Source organism: Pelophylax lessonae (genome assembly GCF_965119305.1).
Source record: "Pelophylax lessonae genome assembly, chromosome: 2".
NCBI classification, from domain to species: Eukaryota; Metazoa; Chordata; class Amphibia; order Anura; family Ranidae; genus Pelophylax; species Pelophylax lessonae.
In genome coordinates this window covers 601,336,410-601,360,951 of record NC_138769.1, presented here as the reverse complement: position 1 = coordinate 601,360,951, position 24,542 = coordinate 601,336,410, and the positions used below count along the sequence as shown (strand labels likewise).

The following is a 24,542-nucleotide window of genomic DNA, read 5'->3' as shown; positions in this document are numbered from 1 at the left end:
AAACGTGGGCCGAATGCAACACCGATCCTAACCCAGTACACACCCATGACAGAGTGTATTCTTACCTTGCTCTCCTTATCTCACCCTATCCTATACCTCCTCCTCGATCTATGTTGTGACCATACTCAAACCATATATTGAAGCATCATTGCCGTATAATACGATGTGCGATCCCCGCAGCATTCAAATCTTCAAAATGTTCTGATAATATCATGATCCATGAAACTTTAAACACATATGTGACTGCCTTAGATATTGTTACGCATCTGTTCTTTGTTGGTTTAACTTTTACCATATAGGCAAATACCTTTACTGAAACGTAAACCTCACTGTTGCATTATATGTATAGAATCTCTCTAACCTTCATGATTTCAAACTTGTATGTATGTCTGTAAATTTTGTTTTTCTATTCTAATAAAAACAGATTGGGAAAAAAAAAAACAGCCCCACTGCAACTGTTAGTTGCTTGTTTTTGTCTAGGTAGGAGATGAAGGGAGATATACTTACCTGCCCATTGCACTTTCTATTGATCGATGAAGCACATCACAATGTGCATTGACATGCTTCCTAAATGCATTTTTTTTATGCTTCCTATTATTTCAATGGAAAACACATTAAGGAAAAATGCATAGTTGTGAATAAGGCCCTAAAGGTAAAAAAAAGGTGGTATTTCAGTTCCTCTGTTGTGAAATTTGAAGAGGAGTTTCTTTACAATGCCTGTAGCTACGGGGAATGAGGGCTTGTTTTAAACTGCTTTTAATTCTTATTCAGAATATGTAAATACTCTAAAGTGACTACTTCTGGATCACAAGTAACACCACTAATCATGTGAATCCGTGTTGGTTTCTGATATACAATGCAAAATAGATATTCTCTTTTTTAACACCAGAGTGGGTCAGACAAGCAATATGGTAACTGACCTTACAAGAACTAATCTAGAAATTGCACCACCTATGGCAATTCTCAAAAATCATTCGCTCAACCTAAACAACCTCTGCGTGGGGATCAAACAGGTCTGTGGATGCCACTGATTTGGGTGTCACTTACAATACATGAAGTTAGAGCTTTGATGAGCGGTCTGCAGGTGTACTGACTGCACACATAGAAGAATGTCCCATTTGAAAAGTTCTGGCCGTTAAAAGCTCAAGACATCAGTTCATGGTTTGTGAGTTAAAGGAAAGTTATTTGATTTCCACAAACATATAGAATTACAATTAAGTGGAATACACATGCAAGGAATTGCACAGTGGTTTGACAGACAGTACTTTGGGTCCTGATGTAAATTGACTTATTTTCTACACCAGATCTGTGGATTCATCATGTAAGGCTGGGTTCACACTAGCTGCGGCTCACAGAAGGGGGTCCTGTGCGTCCCTGTTCTGAAACCCGCATCCAATTTGCACAAGTGTGAACCCAGCCTGGAGTCTTTAAAAAGTTCCTAATAGCAAAGCAGTAAAATGGTAAATACGGTTATTTTACCACTTCCCGCAAATTGACGTACCTGTACGTCGGCTCAGAAAAGTGGATGTACAGGCATCAACCCGATACCGTTCTTTAGAGTCAGCGTTCAGAAGATAACAGCTGATGCGGCTTGGGAGCCGCTCGGCTGTTATCCCAGCGGGAAAGTCCCCCCGCGGCTCTGCCCATGTCTCCCTCCCCACCGTCTGTGGACCAAGCTTATTTCTGACACATGTGGTTTACAAGTTCAAATCAGTATTTTTTGCTAGAAAATTACTTAGAAACCCCAAACATTATATATATATATATTTTTAGCAAAAACTCTGGAGAATAAAATGTCGGACGTTGCAATATTTTTTTTGGACATGCGGTATTTGCGCAGCAGTCTTTTAAAAGCAATTTTTTGGGGAAAAAATACATTTCACTAATTTTTTTAAAAAAAAACTAAACAGTAAAGTTAGTCCAATTTTTTTTATAGATTGTGAAAGAATATGTCACACTGAGTAAATAGATACCAAACATGTTACGGTTTAAAAATGCGCAGACTCGTGGAATGGCGACAAACTACGGTACGTAAAAATCTCCATAAGCGAGTCTTTAAAAAATTTTAATGGTCACCAGTTTAGAGTTGCAGAGGATGTCTTTTGGTAGAATTATTGCTCTCACTCTGTTGATCACGGTGATACCTCACATGTGTGATTGGAACGCTGTTTACATTTGCTAGCACGACTTACGTATGCTTTTTCTTTAGTGCGCGAGCTAGCAGCGACAGGGGGCGCTTTAGAAATGTTGTTTACCTATTTTATTATTAACACTGTTTTTTTTTTTAAAAAAGAAATCTGATCACTTTTATTGCTGTCATAAGGAATGTAAACATCCCTTGTGATAGTAATAGACAGTGACAGGTACTCTTTATGGAGGGATCTGGGGTTTAAAAGACCCCAGACCCCTCCACTGCACTTCAAAGTATTCAAAACGCCAAAAATCTGCATTTTTTAATATGGACACTTTTTTTTTTTTTTTAAATCAGTGCCATTGGCAGCGAAGTAAACCGCCACTTCCAGGTTACATGATCGGAGACCAGATCTAAGCTGAATCCGGCTTCATTTGGGACTCTTACCAGCCGACCAACATACCGGCTGGTTGCTCGGGTCTCCCGGTGGGACGGGAGACCTGGACAGAGCAGCAGAAGCGGCGGGAGGGGGGGTGGGGATGATAACGACCAAGCGGCTGCTGGGCCGCATCGGTTGTTCTCTCCAGAAAGCTGACCGCCGGCTCTACAAAAAATGGTACTGGAGTGATGCCTTTAGCTGCAGGCATCAACCTGATACAACCACTTCTTCAAGCCGACGTACAGGTACGTTAGTTTGCGGGAAGTGGTTAAATATACTCACTAGCCTTCACATTCCTAAAACAACAACCGTATAAGCAATATTGTGCATTTATGGCAGTATACAACGAAAGTAGAAGGTTTAACATTTTTTTTATATACAGTATATATTACTTTTATTGTTGTGTTACATTTCCTTTGAGTAAAGCAAGAATATACTGTATATTAGGCCACTTGGTCTATTTGACAAATTCCTGTTGCTTCTGTGAGACAGTCTACATAGCGATTAATGATGCAACAAGGAGAAATATCATCCATCTGCACGGTGAACAGATAAACAGGTTTTAAGAGTTAACTGGAAGCAGGCACATTTATGCTAAGAGAATAATGATAAACAAAGCTATGGGCAGGCTGAGCAGATCGTCCACGTCTCAGAGCTAAACTGATTTGGGCCTTTGCTACAAAGTGCACATATAAAGGATTTTCAGTCCCCAATGCTCAAAGTTTAGTTCTATATATTTTGCCATTGAATAGAGGGGGCAGTTAATAATCATTTCTAACCTTGGTATGACACTAATGCAAATTGGATGCGGGAATACACATGACAGGGGATTGTGACTGGCTCTCAATGGAGACAGTTCATACAGCTCCGGGGCAGCTGGGTCCGCACTGGAAAAGGGTCCTGTTAGTCTTTGGCTCAGTTTCAGGTCTGAAATCAGGCAAAAATTCGGACCTGATTCACACCTGAAGCAAGGAACAGGGACACATAGAACCCCCTGCTGTGAGCCGCGGCAAGTGTGAACCTGGCCTTAGCCAAACATTAGCTCTGCCTGGTGTGCATACTGTTCATTTATATGCTGAACAGAGCTGTGATAAGTAAGGATGTATTCACTCACAGCTCCATTTAAAAAAAATAAAATAAAGAAAAAATGAATTATGCGCTGCCATAAGCAAATAAACACATTCCAGTGTTTTTGAGTTTAGAAGATGAAAGCCAACATCTGATTGGTCACTACAGACAATGACCAAGCTTTCCTTTCCTCTGATTTTTATAGAAGTGTAATTGCAGAAAAAATGTCTATCAAGTCTGCCCCTTTTTTGGGATTTTTCAAAGACCATTAATAGATCTAGGTTAACCCCAAACATGCTTAAATTCATGTACTGTTGAGGGACTCCTCATTACCTCAGCTTAAAGAGGTTGTAAACCCTCTCTTATAACTTGCACCCATAGGTAAGCCTTTAATAAGGCTTACCTATAGGTACTGTAAATATCTCCTAAACTTGCACCGTTTAGGAGATAGCTACCCTTAATGCAGCCGATGACGTCATCGGTGCATGCGCTCTGAAAGAACGGCCACCTTTGCCGTTCCTTCAGAGCCCTGTGCCGTGAACAGCGGCTCCCGCGCGCATTCACGGGAGTGATCACGCCTCCGGCCAATCAGATGGGCGGAGGATGAGAACCAGGACGGCCAAACAGGTCGGCCGTGTCACCGCTGAGCGATGCATTCTAGCTCATTATGCCTTTGTCTTACAGGGGTTTTTTTTTTTTTTTCATTTTTTTTTTTTTTTGGATTTACAGCCTGATCATCAGTGCCCTGATTACAGAAAATGTAAATAGAGTGCCAATTAGTGCCCACCATCAGTGCCCACTGATGAGCACTGACAGGCGGCACTGATTAGCACTGACGGGCGCAACTGATGGACAGCACCATCGGTGCCCACAAACAGTGCCTGCTCATCTAGGCACTGATTGGCAGCACTATGGGCACTGATTGTGGGCACTGATGGTGCTGCCCATCAGTGTCCATCAGTTGCGCCCGTCAGTGCGCATCAGTTGCGCCCGTCAGTGCGCATCAGTTGCGCCCGTCAGTGCGCATCAGTTGCGCCCGTCAGTGCTCAGTGCTCATCAGTGCCACCTGTCAGTGCCGCCTCAAAGTGCCCATCAGTGCCGCCTCTCAGTGCCCATCAGTGCGGCATATTAGTACCTCCTCATCAGTGCCCATAAGTGCAACCTCATCAGTGCCCATAAGTGCCACCTCATCAGTGCCCATCAGTGAAGGAGAAAAACATTTTTTTTCTCAAAATTTTCTGTCTTTTTTCTTTTGTAAGAAATACAAAAAACCTAGCGGTAATTAAATACCACCAAAAGAAAGCTCTATTTGTGTGAAAAAAAAGTGATAAAAATATCATATGGGTACAGTGTAGCATGATCGCGCAATTGTCATTCAAAGTGTGAGAGTGCTGAAAGCTGAAAATTGGCCTGAAAGTGCACTGTATTGAAATGGTAAAAAAAAAAAAGGGGGGCATTACATTGAGATGCATCCCTTGTGCCGTTTTGTCCCATTCTTTTGCCCAAATCTTTCTCCTCTGGTGCCGGATTATACCCCCCCCCCCCCCTTCTGTCCAGGTGCTCCATCAACAGAAGTCCTACTACAGCATTTATGACTGAAACATGAGCTATGAACGGAGGAGTCTGACCTATCAATCATATGCCTGACTTCAGTCATAGATCCAGTACTATTAATATAGGCTGTAGTAAGATTCCATGAAAGAGGAGGAGCTGGGCAAAAATGGCAGGCCTAGTCAGGCACTCCTGATAAGTGCTTGTCACAATCTCTAATACCAGCCTCGGAAAATTACAGCGGCGGGAGTGGGGGCATTGGATGAAGAGGATTTTTGCAAATGGAGTACACAACAGCACAAGGAATGCATCACATTGAAGGTAAGTAATGCCCCTTGTGAGGATTTCCTAAAATTAGGCTACAAGCCTCAGTGTAGCTGCCTTAACAAATTAGGAGACAAACACAGTTTTACAGCCCATACAAACATAAAGGGAAAAGTATGTAGTAAGTGAAGTCAGAACTCCTGATCTGCATACTTCTTCTAGGTTAGTAAATTAAAGGCAAAGGATCAGCAAGCCAGCCTGGCAACTAGTACTGCGGAAGTGGAAGTTAAGCACTATAGCAGCTCATGTTTTTTTTTTTTCTTCCTTTAACGTGTTTCCTTTAAGTGGATTTACAGCACATGAATCCTATACCCACCACAGATGTTAGACCTACACTGCCTTTTCCTGTTTTAATATCTTTTATTAAGAATTTTACAATCAATACAAATATGTACAAGGTGCATAGCAATGTACATCATGAAAACACTTAGCTACTGTACAATAGCAATTATTTAAGCATTACATATGTAATGCATCAGTTCCAGAATGGGTAACACTTGGAAGTTACTTAAATGTTTTCTTCATCTTCTATGCCCTGGACATTGGCATTGACCTTATTAGAAAGTGCCACAGATAGGGTTGCCACCTCAATCCTTTAAGGCAGAACACATTAATTACACAGGTTCTCAGGCTAATATAATGCACATAAGGCACTAAGGGCTCTTTCACACGGCCGCTCCGATTTTTTATTCCGCTGCGGCACTTTTTTTTTTTTTCATGGACACGGTTGACACTTGTGTCATCCGCTCCGTATGTCCGCATATCATCCCATCCGTTTGATATACGGAGATAATGTATGTCTATGGGGATTGCGGATGTCAGCGGATGACACCGCTGACATCCAATTTTGCATCCGTTCCGTTTTTGTAAACGGAAGAAAAATAGGGTTCTGTTCCGTTCCAAAAAACGGAACAGAACTGAAAGGACGAAAATCCGATGTCAGCGGAGGGTCATCCGCTGACATCCGCATTCCCATTGACATGCATTATGTCAGTTTTTCATCCACAAAAAAATGGGATGAAATACGGAGCGCCCGTGTGAAAGAGCCCTAAGTGAGTTTAATTACCACCTTAATCAGCCACAGAACCTGTATAATTAATGTGTGTCCTGGTTTAAAGAGATGAGGTATCAACACTAGCCACAGGGTTCGATCTATAAAGCAAACAGGATAGGTAGAGACAGTCCTGCCTCCTACCTCTAACAATAAGAAAGAAGGGGAACTTAAATTAAGCATACTAGACAAAATGCCCTGTGGCAATCTAAAGTGCCTATATACACCATAAAAAAAAATAAATAGGGGGTAAAACCTACTGCATTCTTATTTAACTTATATGGGCAGTCTTGGTACACAACCACGTTGCTCCAGAACAAAAACCTTGAATTTTACTAAATTCCAAACTATTTTATTTATTTAAAAACATAATGCACATTGACAATACTGAACTGACAAATAATGATTACAATCTCACACACATTATCTATTCATTTATTTTCTGTCCTCCTTTAAACAATTCCTTACCTGTCCGCAGCCAAGAGCGCTGCACACAAAGGGGCGGTCGTCTCCCATCACTCTCTCTGTTGAGAAAATAAAATAAAGGCAAATAAGTTTATAAAGTACCCACCAAATATGTCTACACTTAAGTTGGCCAAACACTGATCGAAAATTATTTAATCAGGGAACGGCCAAATTTTGATTGGCATGTTGCCCTCCCTGCTAGACAAAGTTTATCAACTTCTACTGAAAGGACATATTGGAAGGCTTTTCTTAATCTATGGATGGTGTATTCTGACAGCTGCGGCCTCCTCCATCCAACACATTTGTGGCAAAAAAAAAAAAGTGTATGGCCAGCTTAAAATTACATAAATTATTTTACACCACATAATAAAAATATCAAAAACCCACAATTGGTTTCTTACAGGTGAAAAAAAATAAATAAGACGACACAAGTCCTATCTAAAACATTGCGCATGCCTTATCACACAGCAGCTACCTGGATTTGATTGCACAAGGCCCAAATGGGTTTGAACTTCTTCTGGGCAGAGTTCGAGGTCTTTCCAGCGATAAACACAGATCACCAGCTTTCAATACCTGTTCAGTCAACCTGTGTTGGGTTAGGCCAGTGCAAGAGTTAAAGCTGGACACTAGTTTCAAAAATCACCGAGACTTTTTCACAACTGTCACAGACACCTGAAAGTTGCATCCAAACGGCACAAGTGCATTTATTTTCCTGTCAATAGTAGCAGGTTTCATTTTATGTGTACTAGTTGGACACCACAATATCTGTTTTATCTGTCACGGTGATAAGACACTGTTTTGACTGACGCTTCCCTGCTGACATTCTTAGAAATGTACAGAATGACTGTACAGGCAAGTCTTGGAGTGATGATTCACACATGACCTGAGAATACACAGATTATGTGATGCAGCTGTTTACTATGCAGACATGCCTAAAGGTCATTAGAGAGCTCTGTATGAGTCATTCATTATAACGAATGACATGGATATAATGTACATTCAAAAAAATGTTTAAAAGCGCTAAAAACTGTTTTGTATAGACTTACAAAAAAATAAAATCAAGGTAAGGAGTTGATGAAATCATAGTGAACAAGTCACATTTTATTGCTACAGGACAACTACATTCTGGAAGTTTGAGTGCCGGTTCACACTTGTGCGGATGCGCTGATCGCATGTAATTCGGAGCGCACTGATCCTTCATTACATGCAATCTCCTGTGCGGATGCGAGTTCAGCCATACACTTTGTATGGCTGAATTCGCAGCGCATCCACAGCAAACTCGCACATGAGGCATTTTTTTGAGCCGCCTCGGAATCGGAACGCACAGTGGTTCACACTAGTGCGATCCGATTCTGTGCGAACTTGCAGATCGCACTGTGATATGCGATCAAACTTGGGGTGTCGTTAACATTTAATTGACACCCCCTGCGTATCGCATATGGCAGTGTGAACTGTCAGATGTGCGGATGCGAAGCGGGATCACGCTGCATATTCGCAGCGTTCCCACATCGCACAAATGTGAACCGAGCCTAAAGCACAGACTGACCACCATAAACACTCCTGAAACGTGAAAGCAAAACAAACATCTGAAGAAAGTCTGCCAATGTGCCTTAAAATAAATAAATAAATAAATAAATAAATAAAACACACAGAAAAACTTCCCTCCTGACACTTAAAGTCCCCGTTCACACTAAGGCGACCTGTGAGGCGACCTGGTTGCCATAGGGAAGCTGTGGACCCGTTCTAATAGGAGCGACACAAGTCGCTCCGACTTAGAAAAAGGGTCCAGAGCTTCTTTGGGGCGACCCGGAGGCGACCGCCATAGACTTCAATGTTATGAAGTCCGTGGCGGCCGCTCCGAGGTCGCGGTGCGAGCAGTCGGAGGTCGCCCTCCCAAGTCGGATCGCCGCAATGTGAACGGGGCCTTATGCCCCGTACACACATGCAGATCGTCGGCCGAACGATCGGCCGTCTTTTGTCCCCGGGCTGTCGTGTCTGTTGAAAAGTGCAAAAGACTGCACAAGAATTTTGTCCGCCGACTACAGCCGACTGCAGAAGTGATGTCATGTGATGGTTAACTTTCCCTGTGTTTTTTCTTTTCTGAGCATGCCCAGTCTTGCAAATCTGCTGTCTGTCGGCCGAATTCTGTATTGACTGGCGAACAATCGGCCGCTCTGGTGTCGGCATACACCGCTCTGGTGGCTTGCACGACAGATTCTTTTCGGCCGAAAGTGGGCTCTCGGCTGTCGGAAGCATCATACTAACAAGCCGAAAATCGGCCGATCGGTCGTCGGCCGAATCTTTTCGGCCGACAATCTGCACGTGTGTACGGGCATAAGACTCCGTTCACACTGGGGCAACCTGTCAGGCGACCTGGTCGCCTGACAGGTCGCCTGCCATAGAGTGGCTGTGGACCCGTACTAATAGGAGCGACACAAGTCGCTCCGACTTAGAAAAAGGGTCCGGAGCTTCTTTGGGGCGACCTGGAGCGACCTGCATTGACTTCAATGATATGAAGTCCGTGCCGGCCGCTCCGAGGTCACGGTGCGAGCTGCGCACCGCGACCTGTGAGGTCGCCCCAGTGTGAACGGGGTCTAAAGCGAATCCAGGACACAGTTAAATATTTGTTGCAGAAGCAGCAGGTGGGAAAAAAATCTGAGACAGCATGGACACAGTGAAGCTTTGCAAACTGTCAGAAAGTGTGGCCTTCTATTCCAGCATACTGGGAGAGGCACTTGGTTTTGGAATAAATTCCCTTTAATGAATTGAAGTCCGGGGCAATTTTTTTTTTCCTCACACAAAAAAAATCTGCATTTTTTCTAGAAAAATGGTTTAGAACCCCCAAATAATCATATTCCGAAAGAGGGGGCCTTGTAGAAAAAACAGCTGCAGTTGAATCCAAAATTGTCTACAGACGAAGTAAAAGCTTTTACAGGTTACGCTGGACACTCTTGTTCGCCTATTACAATTGCTGACATTGTTTTACTTCCACAGAGAAAGACCAAGACCTCTTGACCCATCTACAGCTCCTTCCTCCGGAGTCCGCAGGCACTTTTGCACCCAAATGAGCTGTCAATGACCTCTTTGTCTGACCCCTGTAGGGGAAAAGAGGAAATGCATAAACTCCCAGCGTCCAGGCAATCAACCTACCTCTGCACGTCTCCCCCCGACAATGAAGCCGCCACAGAAATCACACATGCTCTTTTATACCAAACCCCATTTTTGGGACTCTGAGAACATCTCTGAGGACTGATGACCTTAATTTGTTTGTTAGACATTCTCAAATCGGGGCATTTTCTAGGCGATGGTTTCATGAACCTCAACCCTCTTGGGAACTCCCCTGCCATACTTTGATATGCCTATGAGCCAGGTGCATCACAGCGTTGCCTTACTCTTAAAACCTCATTTGAGAGACGGACACAGTATGTAACAATCCGGTTCCCTCCTCCAGACCTGAGGGGAACCTTTAGTGCCGGTTCACACTGGGGCGACCTGTGAGGCGACCTGGTCGCCTCACAGGTCGCCGCAGGTCGCCTCCCATAGGGAAGCTGCGGACCCGTTCTAATAGGAGTGACACAAGTCGCTCCGACCTAGAAAAAGGGTCCGGAGCTTCTTTGGGGCGACCAGGAGGCGACCGCCATAGACTTCAATGTTATGAAGTCCGTGGCGGCTGCTCCGAGGTCGCGGCGCGCTGCTCGCACCGCGATCTCGGAGGCCGCCCCTGCAAGTAGCGTCGCGGTAATGTGAACCGGCGCTCAGGCCTTTGGTCTGTGTTGGACCTTCCTGGGACTTCCTGCTCCTCTGATCCCTGAGCTGTTGCATGCATACCCTTGGATTATGAATTCCCTGTTTCTGCAGTCCCTCTCCTAGGGCCTAAGCCACATGACAGCATCAGAATGGGTCTTATTCTTATTCCAGTTTATATTCATGGGTTTACATTATGGTTGACTACATCTCACCTACCTTCATCAAGTACTTACCCACTCCTAATTTGTAAAATAAAGCACCAAAAACCTATGCTACTTATCCTGATTGAGTCTCCTTACCTCCCTATTCTGTATTCTATCCTACTTGAATTCTTTTCTGTTGGAAATCTTGCCAGTTCCCATTTGTTTTTCTTACTGGCCAGCTTTCCAAGTATATACTTATTTCAATCAATCATTTTTTCTAATCCCTGTTCCCTCCACACCCTTTTTTTTTCTATACCTCCCATTCCTCTTCCTTGTCCCCCTTCCCCCTTTGTTGAAGGTTTTATTTCGTTTATCAAAAATGCTTATAGGACTGCAGCTCACATCAGAGGTTTTTGTTTTCGCCCTGTTCAAGTTATGATCCTTGTAGTTTGTTTTCCATATGTGCATATTCGTTCTCATGTTCTGTCTTGAAAGGCAGACGAACGGTTTATAAACTGCTCTATTTTGGACAGCTTGCTGTCTGGGCAGATTACACTTACACTTAATTAACCACTTAAGCCCCGGAGGATTTGGCTGCTAAAGGACCAGGGGTTTTTTTGCGATTTTTTACTGCGTGACTTTAACGGACAATTGCGCGGTCGTGCGACGCTGTACCTAAACGAATTTGACGTCCTTTTTTTCCCACAAACAGAGCTTTCTTTTGGTGGTATTTGATCACCTGTGCGATTTTTTGATCACGCGCTATAAACAAAAAAAGAGCGTAAATTTTGCAAAAATAACAATATTTTTCACATTTTTTTATATGAAATTCCCCAAAAAAAAAAAGTAAAAATCAAAATTTTTTAACATTTTTCGGCCAATTTGTTTTATGCTACCTATGTTTGGTAAAAAAAAATCGCAAAAAGCGTATTTTGATTGGTTTGCGCAAAAGTTATCGCGTTTACTAACAAAGAGAAAGATTTTTGTCATTTTTGGTGTTTTTTTTTTTTTAACGCGTAATGGCGGCGATCTGCGATTTTTTTTTCGGTACTGCGACATTGCGGCGGACAGATCGGACCCTTGACTGACATTTTTGACACTTTTGGGGTTACCAGTGACATTACTGCAGTAATCAGTGCTATACATATGCACTGTTACTGCAAAAATGACACTGGCAGGGAAGGGGTTAACTTTATTGGACAGGGAGGGGTTAAGTGTGTCCTAGGGGCGTGTTTTCTACTGTGTAGGGACATTGCTATTGGTGTAAAAGCAAAGATCAACCGTTCTACATAGTAGAACGGTCAGATCTTTACTTTTACACAGGGAGAACTGACAGGCAGCTTGTTTACACAAGCTGCTCTGTCTTTCTCCCTTCACAGGAGCGATCGCAGTGTGACTGGCGGACATCGAGTCCGCCGGTCACACGCACTGACTTGCCTGTGAACGAGCCGCGGCGGGCGCGCGCCTCGGCGGGCGCGCGCCCGCTCGCTATAGGCTCGCAAGTCAGTGACAGGCGAGTGACGTACCGATACGTCGCTCTGCCTGGCCGGGGCTGACCGCCGCAGTATATAGTCGTGCGGCGGTCGGCAACCGGTTAATAGATACTACTGAGCCCACTACTTCCACTGTTTACCCAATGAGGAGGTCTCTGGGAGAGTGGGCTGTCCTGAGCACATTTATCTGCACTCATTCTGTGTCTCATCACATACCCTTCCTTAAAGCGGAGTTCCGGGCACAAAAACGATATTTTTTTTTTGTGCCCCTCCGCTAGGTATGCCTCACCTGAAAAGGAATTGGATAGATTTTTTTTTTTTTTGTTTACTTACCTTGCAATTGAAGATCGAAGATACTCACCTCAGAGTACTACCTCCCTCTGAGCCGCGGCTCACCCCGTCACTTCCTGCCTCGCTATGATTTCTGGGAGCTGACTGTCACTGCTCCCAGGAATCAATGCGACGGCACCGGCCCCGCTCGTCATTTCCGGGCGACGCCGCATTCCCCTGCTAAACAGCTTCTGGGCATGCCCAGAAGCTGTGGAGGAATGCGGCGCCGCGCCGGAAGTGACGAGAGGGGCCGGTGCGGCGCATTCTGGGACAAGAAGACGCGGAAGAAGACACAGAAGAGGACCGCGCCGGCTTCAGCTGCCCACAAGAGAGATGGAAACGCTGTGGAAGAAATTTTATAAGTAAGTATTTCTTCTAAAAGGTAAGTGCGAACCGGGACAGATCAGAGGTTAGCCATTGTGGAATGTGCTAGCCCTGACTGTCCCGGGGGTATGTTTATTAAAAAATGACATCTGTGCCCGGAACTCCGCTTTAAGGGCCGTACACACTTGACGAAAATCGGACGATATATCCTCTGATTTTTCTGTCTTCTCAGCGTTCTTTACCGTTTTTAGTCGACAGTGCATAAATGTTCACGAAATTTCTCGTCCGATTTTTCTGTTTTTGGCACATTTGTTCTTAGACTTCCGGGTTGACAGCAACTTCAGATCATGCGCGGTCTTTCGTATCCGATTTTTCACGGACGTACTGCATACACATTAAACGAAAATCGTTCGTCTCGGGACGGACAAAAAAAATTTTGGCGTTTGTCCCTCCGTTTTTTTTCGTTGAAAATGTCGGCATCGGCTGCTGAAAGTTGAGTACACACTAGGTGAAAATCGGACGATTTCACATTGGGCGGGAATTTTCGGCAGATTTTCTACTAGTGTGTATACACCCTGCTTTACTGATTATACATGTATATAGTTAACTTTTTTTAATCTCGCTGTTAGAGTAGCCGGACTCAATTTTACATCAACATCCCACCCTTTTTTTTTTCTCCCCCCCCCCCCCCCCCCATTTTTATTTTTTTACATTCAATCTGCAGTCTATTTTCTGCTGGGATCCTCCCTCCTCTCATGCAGACATCCACTAGCAGATCTCTTTTGGTAAGCTCCTATTGCTGGTGTTTTTGCTATTGTCAATTTCAACATGGGAGCTCAGGTCGATGCTTATTTTGGCAATTGCTTCATGCCCAAGCAACCATTCTGATCTGCCACTGTCCATTATCTTATTTGATTATGATCTTGTCTTCTCCAGCACTTGCTAATTAGAACTAACTTTTCCATGAGTGGATAAAGTTTGTTCCTTTTTATGCCATTTCCATACTCATCATTGTTTGCTTATTTGTAAACACCTTGCTCCCGGATGTCACCGGCGACCCCCCCCCACAGGTGGTGATACCCAAGTCTATTACTGCCTCCTGCTTGAGTAGCATTACTTCACTTATTACGGTTCTCCATTCTTTTCGGCTTATCTTTTGTACCCATCTCCCCCCTTTGCTGACTCAGGGACCCCACGTCATTTTATTTCCTTTCTGCTACAATCCATTTGTACAGCTTTTTTCCACCTGTCATGATGGCGTCCTCTAACTTTATGTTCATTTCTCACAACATCCAGGGATTCATTTCTCCCCAAAAAAGTAGAACCGCTTTTAACCACTTCATTTCCCTTCATGCTAACAATGTGCTTACAGAAAACCAAGCTCACACGTTCTTCTGTGCTAAATATTTCCCCAAATCTTCCAAGCTAATTTTAAGGAAAAGAAGCACAGAGTATTGGTGGCCTTTCACAAACCCACACCTTTCACCTGCCAATTAGAAATTGCTTACCCCACAGGCAGGTACATTTTACTACAGGGCTTCATCTTTGACATGGAAGTCACTATAGTAAACTATTATGTTCCTTATTCCCATCATCATCAGTTCTTTTCCCACTCATAAGCGGGGCACCCTCTTCATTATGCGTGATACCAATATCGTTCCTGATCTCAGTCTAGATAAATCAAAATGTTGTTACCATTCTTCCTCTGAGAAGAGATGTTATCCAAGCCCAAATATATAAGATGACCACTCTGCTCTTTAACCACAGCTTGATATGGAGAATCCTAGAACTAAAGGCTACGCCTTATAATCTGCTCCCCATGACTGCCTTTCCTATAATGATTACTTCTTTATCACCCCCACAATTCATTCCTTTACTTACCAAAGCCAAAACTCTACTGGTCTTCGTCTCCCTTACACAGGAAATGAGGGATAAAATGTCACAGTACCGGAAATATGTTTAGCCATTAAATCTCTCAGGCCATCAAAAGCACTGGGCACTGATGGCTTTACAGCCCTGTAATATAAAACTTATGCAGATATCTTAGCTCCACAATATTATTTTATGAAATTGTTTAAAATCTCACCTGGATTTCTACTCAACTTCTCTCAGGGCCCACATAGCAATGCTGCTCAAGCCAGTTAAGCCACCTAGACCCACACAACTTCGCCCTATATCCCTACTCAAGATCAACATTAAACTTCAAGCTAAGGTGCTGGCCGCCAAATTAAACTTTTTCCATACCACTTTAATCCATAAGGATAAGTTGGGCTTTGTCCTGAACAGACAAGCCCCCAATAGAACTAGCAGAGTAATCCATTACATTTGCTTCATCATAATAAGTTAAAGGCATGCTATCTCCTGGGATTATCAGCATTATATTTGACACAAATGGGGATTTGGAAGCAGTTTACTAGCTTGGCCAAAAAAATCTACTCTGTATCACGCCTTCAGCTAGTGTTAAATACCTAAATCATTATTCCACCACTTTCTTTATCAAAATAGACACTTGTCAGGGTTGTCCCCTTCTCCCCAATCTCATCAGTCCTTGTTCTTGAGCCTTTGGCCCATCTTATCAGAATGAACTCTAAGGCCAGCCATAGACAGTTCGAATCTCGGCCAGTTCAGCAGGAACCGGATGAGATTCTAACAGTGTGTGGGCAGGCAGAATGTACCAAGTTGATCGATTAATCAACGTGGGTACCACCAGCCCGCTGTATTCTTGTGATTATAACTTGTGCCTGCTATAGCCGCTAGCAATAATAACGGTCTTCTCCCCTTGGTACAAAACCTAAGGAGTTAAGTCCAGGCCAAAGGAAAGCCCTACAAACTGATAATGAGCCACGCCGACTGCAAACCTCAAGTGTCGTTAAAGCCCAGCACAGATGGGTACATGCAGGTAAGTATCCTTGATTTCTATGGAGGCCAGGAAAATCTCTGATGAAGGGAGGCTACTACCAACCAGATGTATTCCCTCTTGAACTTCTGAACCCATACAAAGCAATTCAGGGCCCTGTGGTAAAGGATCGGCCGAACGCCTTCTTATTTTTTTTGAACATTAACAAGTTGGAGTAAATCCCCTGAAACTGCTCCAGGTTCTGGGACTAGAGAAATCACTCCCTGGAGTAGCAAATCCACTTACAGAGTCTGCAGTCAAGACAGGGAAGGGTTGGAAGGCAAAGTATGGATGGAAACAATTTCTCTGGTGGACAAGTCTGAAATTGCCCCCAGTAAGTTTCTTCAAGGTAGCACCAAAAGAGGTTTTTAGACGTCTGGTCAGCAGGCCAACACTTAAGCCAAAGAACTAACAAGCACAACCGCTGAGATGGAGAGCTTAGAGTAGCGGGGCTGCATGCAGGGATGCGTTCCATACATACTTAAAGTCTTGGACCAACTGGTCCGCCAGTTCCACATACTTTGGGGACACCTGTCCTGTATTTAGACCTTGTTGTAATAGCTTGGCCCACTCAATAAGTGTCTAAGACACCAGGGCTTTGGCAAACACTGGTCACAGTGCCGGACCAGCAATGGTAAACAATAAGGATGATAGATTACGCCTTATAGGGCACGGTATCCTTATAGGAAGGAGACCCCCCACTGGTATCATGGTTGCTTTATTTAACCAAGATATAGGAGGAAAGATCCACTTTTTTAGAAGGGCTTCCTCCAAAGGGGTAAAGTACCAAAAAACCATGAAGGTGCGCCTTAGTCGTTTCCAATCTTTGTAAATAAATTTATGAAAATGTGTAGGGTAAGGAAAAACATTTGTGGACCTAGCCAGCTTGTGCGTACCAAAAGGGGGAAGCCACCTCATCAGCAGCCCAGAGGTATCCTTAATTTTTAACATCTCCTGCACAGTTCGGCCATCAGCGCCTTTTCTTAACCACTTGCTACCCGCCCGCCGTCAATTGACAGGGGAGTGGTGCATCCATTGTTTCGGGGCGCCGTCATATGACGGCGCACCAGAACTGCCTTTCTCGCACCGGCGGGGGTGCGCAGAGCGGCGATCGTGGCCGCGCCGTGCAGCCTATCAGTGCCGCCTCATCAGCGCACATCAGTGTAGGAGAAAAATTATTTATTTTCAAAATTTACTCAAAGAAAATCTTTTTTTTTTTTCTGTCTTTTTTCTTTGTAAGAAATAAAAAACCCAGGGGGTGATTAAATACTACCGAAAGAAAGCTCTATATGTGTGAAAAAAAATGATAAAGATTTCATATGGGTACAATGTAGCATGACCGCGCAATTGTCATTCAAAATGTGAGAGCGCTGAAAGCTGAAAATTGGCCTGGGCAGGAAGGGGGTGAAAGTGCACTGTATAGAAGTGGTTAAGCAGAGGCAGAAGACTCATCCTCGCTTAATGATGAATCAGGGATCGTGCCATCCAGGCACACAGAAGCCTGATACAGAAAGTGAGGGTGGGGGGACGCTCCTTGTTCGCCCTGCACCCAAATGCCACCTCCACCCAAGAGAGACAAAGGCCTTGAGGACCACACCTGAGACACTCTTTTGGGTGCCCCAAGAAGAGCAGTAATGCAGCGCTGTAATGAACAGTGGGTGTGGCCGAAAGGTCAGTCTGTTCACCAGTGACATCCCCCCCAGGTCAGTCTGTCCCGCAGTATCATTCCCCCCCCACCCCCCAGGTCAATCTGTTTCCAAGTATTATCCCCCCCAGATCAGTCTGTCCCCAGTATAATCTCCCCCAGGTCAATTTGTACCCCAGTACATACCTCCCCAAAGTCAGTCCTGCCGTATAATTCCCCACAAATAAGTCTGTAGCTCAGTAAATCCCCCACAGGTAGTCTGTAACTCAGTATAATCCTTCCCCCCTCCCAGGTCAATTTGTCTCCCAGTAACATTTCCCATCAGTCTTATGAAACAAAGAAAGTTACTAAAGACAAAGTCCTCATTCCCTCTCTCTGCGGCCTCAGCTGCACAGCGTATGAATGAATAAAAGTTGTTCAGAAAAGGGACTGACATGTTTCCCAGCTATCATCCCCACCCCCCCCCGCCCCCCTGCTCTATATCTGAACACAGGATTGATCTCCCGCCCCAGCATCAGCTGCAGCAGGGTGGAGGGTAAGCAGCCCAGCAGTGGGAGGAATGCGCATGGGATCGGGTCTGGAGAAGCAGTATAAGAGGGGGGATTTGAGCAGTGGCGGGGAATCTACTTTTAGAGACAAATTCCACTGTGGCTCCCTTGCAGCCAGTGCCGGGAGAAAGTCAGCCGATGCCCAGGGAAAGAGATGTCAAAACGCAACCCCCCCAGGGGGAGTAGTAGGCAGGGCTAATATAAGTGCATGCAGTGCCAAGCTGCAACATACGTATGGCATGCACTAAAATACTGTCAAAAGGAGTCAGGGACACACACACACACACACACACACACACACACACTTCCTGGCGTCCTGAAACCTAGAAGGGAGGAGACCCCTTAACAGCCAGCTGGACTGCAGGGGTGATAAAAGGGATCCCAATCCAGGAATACAGGAGTTCCCCTCTCTTCACCTTCCAGTTATAGTAAATCCCCAGCTATGAGGATTGCAGGGGGGTTGATAATAGGGGACCCCCATTCAGGAAAATAGGAACTCCCCTGCCTCCCCCCACCAATTAAAAAAGACCTCCAGCTGCAGGGAGACTGCAGTGGGGTGCTATGGGGGGGGGGGACCCTGCTCAACCCCCCTCTAGTAGAAAAAGACCACTGGCCAGGAAGACTGCAGGCACTGCTGCCCCCTCTTCCCTCCAAAGAAGGTGAATGGTGTGTGGTTACTAGTGAGTGAACAGATTCAGAGCCCTAAACATACAGCAGCCCCAGAAGGGAGGAGGTGACTCGCAGTAGCAGAGGAGGAGGAAAAAATCCTGCATAGTTCCGATGTCTGCTATGGAGCTCCGGGCAGGCGGTCACTGCTGCTTCTACTACTTTGTGTTCTCCATGCTGCTGAAACCATACTCCCTTCACACACTGTACAAGGACAGCCGATCCCAGGCTCTGCACAAGGGGGAGGCTGGAAGATCCAGAGTGGAGGCGGGGATGCTGAAGCATGTGCAGTGAGTTAAAGCTTCCCCTTCCCTTATAGTTAAAAGCCCTGGAAGCCGACAGTAATGGAGAGGAGGATTGGTGCGGTGGGGCTGCCGCTAATGTGTCTCAGGCGGACGGAAACCCGGGCACAGGATTTAAAACCTGTACTGCCCGGGTGAGAATGGCCGCTTCAACACACATACATGTGCACAGCAAAGATGGCCGCTGCATTATGGGAAAATGGCCACCCAAAGCACATGGTGGCTGCAGGTTTCCAAAACTTAGGCAGCAATCCCCTACTGCCAGACGCCACCACCCAGAGCCCAGCATGAGGAACCCCTAATTTGCAGGTGCCTGCACAGCACCCCAGATAGCAAGGGTGGCTAGGAAGGCAATGGTGCAGGGGTGATGGATGGGGCCACAGACAGGCAGCTGGAGCGGGAGGAGGGGAACCCTGAAGAGCTGACCACCTCAGGGAGTAAATGCGCCCTGAGGGAGGGAGAGAATTTACTTACCAAACCACGAAGGTTGAGAACACACTCTCGACAGATCTGCCTCCAATCGTTTAACTCGCTGGCAGGTTCTGGTCCAGGATGGGGCAGACACAGCCGTAGCTAAAGATCTGTATACGCTCGTTGACCAGGCTGTGGTGACCACTGGTTCTATATCATAACTGTTAAGGAAGGTCATGGTCTTGTGCTGACAAAGTGAGATGCTTAATAGATTGTTTACAGGTAGAGTCCAGAGCAGGCAATTTGAGAATCCCAAGGCGAACTCAGGATTACCGAGTACTGTGTATATAGGCGAATGGGCTGGGTATTTTTTTTAGATTTCTGCAAGGCCTTTAAACAAATCCATCCATACAATGGAACCAAGTATCGGTGGTTTTTCAAGAGGGCCAGGATGTTTGGGGAAAACCAAAGAAGCCTATTTACCTGAAAATGTAAGCAGGCCTGTTCAAATATATAACCCATTGCTTGGCATTTTTGTGTTCATGTTCTATCCGGTTTAATACGCTGCAATTACAAAATCTACATAATCTAGTTAAAGTGGAGCTCCAGACCCAGGACCTGTACTGTACAATTAAAATATACAATTTTAAATGAGACCGCTATGACTCAAGAGCTCCTATGCTATATAATCTGCTATATAAGACATCCTGCATGCAAGTTGCTCCTTTTGAAGCCATGCAACAAAATCTGTTTACACAGCTTATCTGGCAATACTCCATAAATCACAGACATACTGCATGTAAGCATAAGCCCTGCACCATTTAATGACAGGGTTAAATAAGCTGCTTGTTTAACAAGCATCAGTCCCCCAAGCATTTTCCTGGGAAAAGGCCTTTAGACTTTGCATGTACAGTATTTCAAACCCATAGAACTTGCATGTGTATCTTTCTATTATTATTTTTTATAAATGAAGCGTGAAGGGAAAGCCATTCCTCCTTTTTTGCAGCTCGAGGCCCGGGCCATCCTCCAAGTCAGCAGCACTCTGAGCAGCAGTTCTATTAGAAAGCTGTGATGATAGCAAACTATGAAAACTTTTTGGCGCCAGCACTGGGGCCCCAAACATTGGATCTCCCAATCTTCTGCCAGGGAATATCTTTATTACTCCAAGATGAACATGTCAAGGAGTACACTTTATTAAATACATTTTTGTTTTCAAAGAAATCAAATATAAAAGGTATTTCAAACATTTGAGATGCATGGTACAGTAAAAACAATTGCTCTGACATGTTATCAAGTACAAATAGACAAGATCTCCGGTGTTCCGTGAAAAAACCATACCAGTAAAAATTCCCTATCCTCGTCACTTCCGGTGCACCTACGTCATTGAACAGCTGAGGAGCTTAGCATTGCGCATGCTCGGAGGGTAGGGAATTTTCACGGTAGTGTGTTGTAACGTTACACCGCCTCAGCTGTTGCCGCAGTTACATTAAAACATCTCCGCTGCAACATGAATCATGTCCGCTCCTACCTCTGTCACTCCCTGATCTCGGCTACTAAATGTAAAAGCGACGGCGGGTCTATGAAAATATAAATCACGGAGCAGAGATCTCCGTGATTTATATTTTTATCGGGGATCGGTAACATGTACAGACCCACGGGCCGATCCGGTTTTGTCGCAGCAGAACCTACCGCGGTGTCTGCTGAGTACCGGCTCAGCCGTCACTTGCACGGAGCCGCTATTTCCTGTATAGGTCCAGGTCACAGGCGGGGTGATATCACATGCACTCCGCCTGTGAATGGAGGAGACATACACAGGAAGCAGTGGCTTTGCTCTGTACTGCAGCTGCATGCTTCCTGGGCTCAGCCACAGAAAGTGCCTACAAGCAAATCCCTGCAAGTACCCTTACACTGTATACTGTGTGTATATGTACACTATGGCCTTAAGTACAAACAACTCTCTATATGTACCTGTTAAAAATACTGGTCCTCCTTCTAGGTCAGTTGTGTCGCCACCAAGGACCCTTAGGCTGGGGAAATACACCCTATATCTGAACCACATAAAGAAAGGTGCTGCCCGTCCTATTCAAGCTATGTAATACAATACTAGGTCGGTGTGAATACTTTGGCTCTGTTATGAGATATCTTTGACACTACCATCAAATCAGTAGTCTATCTATTTGTCTCCACTCAACCAATAGCTATCCTCATTAGCCCTCTTCCATCTTCCACTGAAAATGAATAACCCATGCTCTCATATCCATAGATTTATTATATCTAGGAGCGAATATACATATAAGGGCGAATATATCAGGGAGAGGACCTCTACCTTTTGGGTCGGGACCCACCCCAAAAGCCTACAGTGGGGATAGCCATAGAAGGTTGGTTATGATACCATAAATATACTAAAATTGAAACTATATTGTAGACACATATATATACCTATTGGCATTTTGGTTTACAGCCCTGCCCCTGGTGACACAGTTTGGGACTTAATACATTGGATCCTATGCAAGAAATATATTTCTGATGTCTGTATAGTTTTTATATGATGAATACGGAAGCAATATTGTTCCAAGCAGCATCAGTATCGCTACAGCCTTGTCGCCTAGTACAAGTCACTACCAAGAAGGGTCAGTACAAAAATTAAAACCAAATGTACTTATAAAATAATTGAAATATAAGGGCACTATGTATGATATACCATGAAATTTTTGACTGACTGGCATTTATTTGATTATGCTTTTATGTTGTTTATAGAAAACATCGGTCTGTTATGGTCTCTCAGGCCCTGAGGAAGCCTTGAGCGAAACGCGTCGGCTTGCTGGGGACCTACCGTGACCGAATCCAGCTTGAGACCCATTTTCCACCTTATACAGGCTTTGCTTTTTGGTTATAATCCCTTTAGGGGACATGTTTCTATACTACGAGTGACGTTAATTGTTTGATTTTATCATTGTATGTCATGTCAGTCCTTTGTTATCACATATGCATGGCAGTCCATGCTTGGTTTTATTGTTCTTTATACAAATAAAATGTAATTTTGGCTTTACAACCGGTTCCTTGTCTGATCCTTCTACTCCCACTGGCCCGCAAAGCCCCATCTTTTTCTATCCCTATTGTTTTGTTAATCTCTCACAGGGGTAAGGGCCTATACTACACTGTATTTTTGTATGTATATGTACACACACACACACACACATATGGTGTGTGTGTGTGTATATATATATATATATATATATATATATATATATATATATATATATCTCCATCGAGAATCTGTGGAAAGAACTGAAAACTGCTGTTCACAAACGCTCTCCATCCAACCTCACTGAGCCCGAGCTGTTTTGCAAGGAGGAATGGGCAAAAATTTCAGTCTCTCGATGTGCAAAACTGATAGAGACATATCCTAAGCAACTTACAGCTGTAATCGCAGCAAAAGGTGGCGATACAAAGTATTAACTTAAGGGGGCTGAATAATTTTACACGCCCAATTTTTCAGTTTTTTATTTGTTAAAAAAGTTTGAAATATCCAATAAATTTCGTTCCACTTCATGATTGTGTCCCACTTGTTGATTCTTCACAAAAAATTACAGTTTTCTTGATTGGATTCAGGTCCGGACTTTGACTTGTCCATTCTAACACCTGGATATGTTTATTTGTGAACCATTCCATTGTAGATTTTGCTTTATGTTTTGGATCATTGTCTTGTTGGAAGACAAATCTCCGTCCCAGTCTCAGGTCTTTTGCAGACTCCATCATGGTGTGTTCAGGGTGATGCGTTTTGCATTGTTGCCAAAAAGTTTGATTTTGGTTTCATCTGACCAGAGCACCTTCTTCCACATGTTTGGTGTGTCTCCCAGGTGGCTTGTGGTAAACTTTAAACGACACTTTTTATGGATATCTTTAAGAAATGGCTTTCTTCTTGACACTCTTCCATAAAGGTCAGATTTGTGCAGGATACGACTGATTGTTGTCCTATGGACAGAGTCTCCCACCTCAGCTGTAGATCTCTGCAGTTCATCCAGAGTGATCATGGGCCTCTTGGCTGCATCTCTGATCAGTCTTCTCCTTGTATGAGCTGAAAGTTTAGAGGGACGGCCAGGTCTTTATAAATTTGCAGTGGTCTGATACTCCTTCCATTTCAATATTATCGCTTGCACAGTGCTCCTTGGGATGTTTAAAGCTTGGGAAACCATTTTGTATCCAAATCCGGCTTTAAACTTCTCCACAACAGTATCTCGGACCTGACTGGTGTGTTCCTTATTCTTCATGATGCTCTCTGCGCTTTAAACAGACCTCTGAGACCATCACAGTGCAGGTGCACTTATACAGAGACTTGATTACACACAGGTGGATTCCATTTATCATCAGTCATTTAGGTCAACATTGGATCATTCAGAGATCCTCACTGAAAGTAAAGGGGCTGAATAATTTTGCACGCCCAATTTTTCAGTTTTTTATTTATTAACAAAGTTTAAAATATCTAATAAATTTCATTCCACTTCATGATTGTGTCCTACTTGTTGTTGATTCTTCACAAAAAAGTACAGTTTTATATCTTTATGTTCGAAGCCTAAAATGTGGCAAAAGGTTGCAAAGTTCAAGGGGGCCAAATACTTTCGAAAGGCACTGTATATTTTAAATGATAGAGGCAGAATATCAACCAAAAATCCAGAAAAAAACCACGTTACAAATGTTATAAATCGAGTTGCAGTTCAGTGAGTAAAATGGGATTTTTGTACCTACTGTCAAATCCATTTCTCTGAGTTCATCGACTGACACATAAATCATAACTAGGAATAGGACTAGGCACAACAAAAACACCTGGCTATGCCCATGGGCCGTCCTCAGCTGGTATATAATCCCCCTCTCTGCTCTAGGTAATCAGTTTAGTAGCAAGCAGTATTATAAGTATCAGAGCTCCATAGAGGTGTGGGTGCTATGTCCGTTAAACTCTCTTAAACTTTCATTCGACAGACACAGCGCTCCATGAATCATAACTAGTGGG

At 44.1% G+C, this 24,542-nt stretch overlaps 1 protein-coding gene across 2 annotated transcripts in view; it reads right to left on the bottom strand.

Annotated features, from left to right (window-relative positions):
- The window catches only part of LOC309547726 (cyclic AMP-dependent transcription factor ATF-7-like), a 246,946-nt gene that overhangs the window by 134,358 nt on the left and 88,046 nt on the right, over window positions 1–24,542 (bottom strand). For both annotated transcript variants that reach the window (XM_082247693.1, XM_082247694.1), the window contains exon 3: window positions 7,033–7,088. In XM_082247693.1, coding sequence (XP_082103819.1) covers window positions 7,033–7,080 — 48 coding nt within the window. In that variant the 5' untranslated portion in view covers window positions 7,081–7,088. The remainder of the gene's footprint in view (window positions 1–7,032; window positions 7,089–24,542) is intronic.